This window comes from Propithecus coquereli, unplaced genomic scaffold (assembly GCF_000956105.1).
Source record: "Propithecus coquereli isolate 6110/MARCELLA unplaced genomic scaffold, Pcoq_1.0 Scaffold531, whole genome shotgun sequence".
Lineage (NCBI taxonomy): Eukaryota > Metazoa > Chordata > Mammalia > Primates > Indriidae > Propithecus > Propithecus coquereli.
Window position 1 is genome coordinate 338,734 of NW_012151186.1, and position 6,746 is coordinate 345,479.

The 6,746-nt window shown below is 51.5% G+C and overlaps 1 protein-coding gene across 1 annotated transcript in view; it reads left to right on the forward strand.

Annotated features, from left to right (window-relative positions):
• The window catches only part of FANCA (Fanconi anemia, complementation group A), a 75,292-nt gene that overhangs the window by 60,173 nt on the left and 8,373 nt on the right, over positions 1-6,746 (forward strand). Inside the window, exons 27-29 of the mRNA XM_012657159.1 lie at positions 1,196-1,248; positions 1,605-1,733; positions 5,139-5,223. Coding sequence (XP_012512613.1) covers positions 1,196-1,248; positions 1,605-1,733; positions 5,139-5,223 — 267 coding nt within the window. The remainder of the gene's footprint in view (positions 1-1,195; positions 1,249-1,604; positions 1,734-5,138; positions 5,224-6,746) is intronic.

Genomic DNA, 6,746 nt, shown 5'->3' on the forward strand with positions numbered 1-6,746 from the left:
TCAGACACGGAAAGGTCAGTGCTCACAGGAGCTGCCCTTCAAGATGTGTTGTCTCAAAGCCCACATTTTGTCTTCACGTCCTCATTTTGACGTCTGGTTCAACTGTGTAACTTGACAAAATTTCAGTTGTTCAGTCTTCTATTCAAGAAACATTTATTGAGCTCCTACCAGGTGCCAGACACTTCTAGAATATTCTAGAAGCTCGGGGAACAGAGGGAAAGGGACAAGCCTGCCCATATGGCAGCTTCGTGCAGATGAGGGCTTGGACTCCACCCGGCCCCTAGTGGGCTCTTGTCAAGGAGCCATGTGCCTGGGTGGGTCCTGGCCACCAGCAGGTCGGCACGTGGAAGTGATGGAAGGTGGGGTGAGGGCCAGTGACCAGGTGGGAGCACCAAGAACCAGTACTGGAAGGACTGAGCCCCTGAGGGTCTTGGGCTGCTGACTGCGACATCAGAGAGGGCAAATGTGCTGTTCTGGGCACGCGAGTTGGCAGCTGAGAGGGCCTTTGGGTCTAGGGCAGAAGTCAGGGAGGGAAATGTCCCACAGACATGGAGAGAGCTCGCCACAGCCAGCCCCGGGCCAGCGTCAGCCCTGGTGTCCCCCGCGCCCCTTGTGGGCAAAGACCCCCAGGCATGTATGCAGCCACCTTCCCATGCTGACGCGCGTCCGGTTCTGGAGGGAACACAGAAATGCCAGGAAATGGAGATGCTGGGGCAACAGGAAGAACAAGCTGCTTTTTCCAACAGAGGGTGTTTGTTTGCATCTCAGGCTGTGCCCAGCGAGCGATGCAGGTGCCGCTCCGCGCTGGCCGTGTCCTGCCTCTCGTGGAGTCCAGGGACCCTGGGGAGAGGGAGGAAGTGGGAGTGACGCTGAAATCGTGTCCAGTGTGTGCCTAGGGTTTCCTTTTTTAATTAGACAAGTAACACTCCGGTGGATTCCGTACAAATTCTAGACAATGTGGATAAAACACTTGCTCCTTGGCCGGATCGTGGCTGTGTGGAGATATTTCATGTGGGTTTGGCTCTTTCTACATAAGTGGATCCCAGCGTCCGTGGTTCTGTGCTGTTTGCAGTTAGTGTGTCCTCGAGGCCTCCCGCCTGTGCACATGGCTGCTCTGCTCAGTGGCTCCCGCTCGTGGTGGACCTGGGGGTGGTTCAGACATCCTGGGGTGACGTATCGGCCTGTATTTGTGCAGCGGCCCCTGTTCACCAAGCTCATCAGCTGTGCGGCCAGCAGTCCCCCAACAGAGTGGCACCCTGCATGGGTTTTTTTTTTTTTTGAGACAGAGTCTTGCTCTGTTGTCCAGGCTAGAGTGCTGTGGTGTCATCATAGCTCACAGCAACCTCAAACTCCTGGGGTCCAGCAGTCCTGCTCCTGCATGGGTTTTGATCAGTGCTCGAGGCAGTTGCTGAGGTTGCCCTGAGACGAGGCCGTTCCCACAGCCCGGGCAGCCTGTGTTGCAGAGAGAGCGGCCACAGCCCTGCGGTGTGCCCAGCAGTCACGAGTGCCGTGTGCTCCTCAGTGCAGGGCTTCCTTCCGAGGTGACAGAGACCCTGGCCGTGAAGCATTTCTCAGAATTGCTCATGCGGTGTCCACTGTTGCAGGCAGGACTTCCACCAGTGGGCGATCCGCGAGCACTACCTGCCTGCCCCTGCTGCTGCGGGGGGCTGTGATGGAGACCTGGAGGTGGCCTGCACGGTTCTCGCCGACGCGCTGATGGACTTCTGCCAGAGGTGAGAGTGCAGACACGGGGAGTGTCTCACTTCTGATCATGGTACTTCTGAGAATGCAGTTTTATTTCTCTCAGTCCAATCGTTTTTTATAGAGCACATTTGGGCACGTCATCACAGCAAGTCTGAGTCTATTCAAAGTGAAGGCACACTTCCCGAATCAGTGGATTTTCTAGGCATATAGATTTGCCAAGAGCAACAGCTGTGTCTTTCTGGTTCGTGAGCTGATACTGAGGGTTGGCAAATGTGAAGAATGGAACAGTGGTCCGGCAAGGGTGGGAGCATCGCCTGGACCCTCAGGGTCCTCAGGACAGCAGCCCCCACAGCGCTACGTGAGGGCTGGCAGGCTGGGAGCAGTTCTCTGCCTGGTCTGGGCCGTCCGCTGCTATCTCCACCCTCAGGGCTCTCGGTGGTGACCGCAGGTGCACCTTTCACTGCCACGGGAGCGGCTGTGTCTGTTGGTTACAGATCGAGCATCCCTAATCTGAAATGCGCCAGATTTTGAAACTTTTTGAGCACCGATGTGACGCTCAAAGGAAATGCTCATTTGAGCATTTTGGATTTTTGGATTAGGGATGCTAAACTGTTAAGTCTAATGCAGATATTCCAAAATCAAAAACAAGAAAAAAGAAATCCAAAACACTTCCAACCCCAGGCATTTTGGATCAGGGATACTCGACCTGTATTGAGGCCGTGAGGGATTCCATTTCCCGAGGCTTAGGTGACACAGCACATTCCTTCAGTCATTAAGAACGAGTTCTGTGTGACAGTCTGAGAAACACTGTCCAGGCAGGTCACTGCTGAAGACACAATCCAGGAAGGAGGCTTTGTTTTTCCCACTACCCTGTGTTCTCCACAAGGACCTAGGAACGTATTCTCAGCGTGAGGTCTCTTTCCTGCGTAAAGGTTACATTTCAGCACAACCAGCTGTGTGAGAAGTTCTTCCTGCCGGCACTTGGTGGCTGGGAACACCACACACCACACAGAGCAAGATGGCAGCCAGTGCCTTTGTCCCCTAGGGGTCGTGAGAGCCGCTCCGTGGGGATGGGCAAGTGTGTGTGCACCTTCCCTCCCTCTGCGTGCTCCGGCCCCGGCAACCGCGGATCTGCCTTCTGTCTATGGATTTGCCTGTTTCGGACATTCCTTGTCAATGGAATCATACAACGTGTGTCTGCCTTCTTTCCCTGAGCAACATATTTGAGGCTCATCCATGTTGTATCACGTATCAGAACATCGTTCCTTTTTGTGCAGCAAATACTGATGGAAGGATATAGACCACACTGTATCCATTCGTTTGCTGAGGGACATTTGGGTTTCTACTTTCTGGATATTATGGGTAATGCTGCTGTGAACATTTGTTTACAGGTTTTGTGGAGGCCTGTGTTTTAGATTTTCCTGGGCATATTCATAGGACTGGAGTTGCTGGTCATATGGCAGCTCTCTGTGACTCTTTGAGGGACTACCAGACTGTTTCCAAACTGGCTGCACCATCTTACATTCCCACCAGCAGTACAGAAGGTTCCAGTTTCTCCAAATCATTGCTAACACTTGTTGTTACCTGACTTTAATAACAGCTGTTTCGCTGTGGTTTTAATTTGCCCTTCCCTGAGAGTGAATGATATTGAGCATCTTTTCATATGCTTATTGACCATTTGCATGTCTTCTTTGGAGAAATACTATTCACGTCCTTTGTTTATTTAGACATGGTGTTGTAGTCACGTGCCATGTACTCACAACAACGTTTCAGTCGACACTGGGCCACACATGCGAGGGTGGTTCCGTAAAAGTGTAATGCTGTATTTTTACCGTACCTCTTCTGCGTTTAGGTGAGTTTAGACACACAGACACTTCCCTCGTGCTACACTGGCCTGCGGCACTCAGCGCAGCACCGCGCTGGACAGGCGTGCAGCTCAACAGCCACGGGACGTGCCCTCTGGTTTGTGTGCGGACGCCGGGATGTCCGCACAGCGACAGAGGTGCCTGATGACACAGTTGTTCAGCGATGCCCGACTGTGTCTGCCGCACTGAGTTGAACAAGTTCATTACATACGCTGGATATGAGCTCTCATCAGACACATTATTTGTAAATATGTTCTCTCGTTTTTTGAATTGTCTTTCACCCTCCTGATAGTGTCCTTGGATGCACAAAAGTGTTCAGTTTTGACAAAGTCCAATTCATCTATTCTTAGTTTTCGCTCTTTAGGGTTTTGATCCATTTTGAGTTACTTTCTGTGTGGGGGTCCAGCTTCATTCTTTCGCATGTGGCTGTCCAGTCGTCTCGGCACCATTGTGGGAAGGGCTGTCTCTGCCCCACTGAGTGGTGGTGGCGCCGTTTCAGAAGTCAGGTGACCATTCACGTGGTTATTTCTGGACCCTCAGTTCTCTTCCCTTGGTCCCTGTCTGCCACAGGCCAGTGTTGCAGCATTTTGGTCACTGTAGCTTTGTAGTAGGTTTTGAAAATGGGAAATACGAGTCTTCCAACTTTGTTCTTCTTTTCCAATATTATCTTGGCCATTCAGGGTCCTTTGCAACTCCATCTGAATTTTAGGATCAGCTTGTCAATTTTGACAGAGACAGTCGTGATCCTGGTAAGGGTTGCCTTTAATCTGTAGATCAATCTGGGTAATGTTGCCGTTTTCATGACACTAAGTCTTACTTTCATTTTTGGATTATTCCTTGCTAATGAACAGAAATACCACTGATTTTTGTACATTGATGTGCTGAATTCATTTATTATCTCTAATAGTTTTCTTTAATGGATTCTTTAAGGTTTTCCATATATAAGACCATGTCTTCTGTGAGTAGAGATAATTTAACTTTTTCCTTTACGATGTGGGTGCTGTTTATTTCTTTTATTTGTTCAGGATCCCTGGCTAGAGCTGCCAGTGCAGTGTGGGGGAGAGGGAGTGAGAGAGATGTCTTCGTCTTGTTCCTGGTCTTAGGGGAGAAGCTTTCAGTCTTTTATGATTAAGTCTGATGCAGTGGGTTTTTCATAAATACCCAGTATCAGATTGAGGACGTTCCCTTCTATTCCCGGTTTATTGAGTGTTTTTTTATCATGAAAGGACATAAAATTTTGTTAAGTGCTTTTTCGGCATTTATTGAGATAATCATGTGGGTTTTCTTTTATTCCAAAGATAACTGACTGTTACATTAATTGATTATTGGATGTTAAACCAACCTTGCATTTGTGGGATAAATCCTATTTGGCCAAGGTACATAATTCTTTTTGTATTTGCTGGATTTGGATTGCCAGTATCTTATTTGAGTTTTTGTGGTTTCTTGTTGACTAATGTGATTGTCGCGCCCCCAGAAAAGCACAGAGCACCCTACTCTGGAGACAGGGGGGCTGGGAACGCCGGCACCATAGGAGATGCTGAGGAGGCTTTTACTGCATTTTCATTTCAGTTTGAGGAGTTGTGACCACTCAGAGAATTCTGATCCGGTCCCCGGTGGCCACACAGGGAATCAGGATATTCTTTCCAGGTTGCAGGTGAGATAGAGCACACCCAAATGTGGTGTGTTCACTACAATTAAGCCATCTTCTGTTAAGATATTTATTATAGGCCAGGCACCGTGGCTCATGCCTCTAATCCCAGCACTCTGGGGGGCCGAGGCAGGAGGATCACCTGAGGTCAGGAGTTCAAGACCAGCCTGAGCAAGAGTGAGACCCCGCTCTCTACAAAAAATAGAAAACATTATCCAGGCATGGTGGTGCGCACCTGTAGTCCCAGCTACTCGGGAGGCTGAAGAAGGAGGATCCCTCGAGTCCAGGAGTTTGAGGTTACAATGAGCTATGATAACACCACTGCACTCCAGCCAAGGCAACAGAGTGAGACCCTGTCTCTAAAAAAAAAAAAAAAAAAAGCTGTGATGCTAGAAACGTCTCCAAGCTTTGGGACACTTACAATTTGAAAATAGTGGACGTTAAGAAAGCACCAGTGTTGGTGGTGCGATGGCTGTCCTCTTGTTTTCTGCTCCAGACTCCAGGCAGGCGCCGGGCCCTGAGGAGGTGATGTGGTGGAGAGGCCGTGGGGTTTGCAGGGGGGACTGGACTCTCCCACCGCGAGGGCCCCTGGGCGCCCACATGGGCCATCAAGGCCTCACACTGTGGTGGAGGTGCATGGGACAGCACAGCAGGGAGGCCCCGCCTTCAGTACAGAGCGCACTTCCTGGTCCACATCCCGCCCTGCCCGGCTCTCTGGAGGGTGTGCGGGTCCCTTGGGAGCACAGCCCCTCCATAGCTGCCTCCTGCCCTGCCCACGATCCCTACACGGAGCCCGCACCCTGGACATACAGACCCAGTTTCACTTGCAGGATCACACATGTGGGTTTCACGCTTCCTGGGAGCTTTCCTGGTAATCCTTCTAAAGCACCTGGATTTAGAAAATGTGGGAAACGAAAGAGAAGCCCTGGAGGGTGTGTTTTTGCATGCTGGGAAACTTACTTACAGATGGTAAACCATCCCACACGGAGACCCAAGACCCTGACCCTCCTCTCGACCCACGTGCTCCCTGACCTTCCTGGTGTTGAAGGGAGCGCGCGCCCAGGACAGCAGACATGGTGTGTCGTCCACGTGGGTCAGCGGAGTACCCAGCGTGGGCGTGCTCACACTCCGTCTCTGCATCTGGATTCGTACACTCGGACGGCACACGCCTGTGCATACGTTCAGGACACAGACATCCATTGGTGCCTGCTGTGTCCGTGCCGACCTGTGCTTGGTCCCTGCCCACCACCTCACTCCTCAGCCTGCGCTTTCTCCGAGACACACCTGCGCTCCCAGGCTGTGGGACTCCGTGCTCACAGCTGCACCCTCCCACCAGCGGTGCCGGGGTGAGGTTCCTGGTGAGCACAGAGCCACCCCACAAAGTGTCCTCCAGCTAGCTCGGACGTCAAACCTCACGCAGCGGGATAAGAGTTGCAGTGACACAGCCTGGAGGGAATAGCACACACGGCCTCCACTGAGCTCCTTGGAAGCTTCCAGAAGTGGCAGCCTGTTGGCGAAGCGGAGATGGT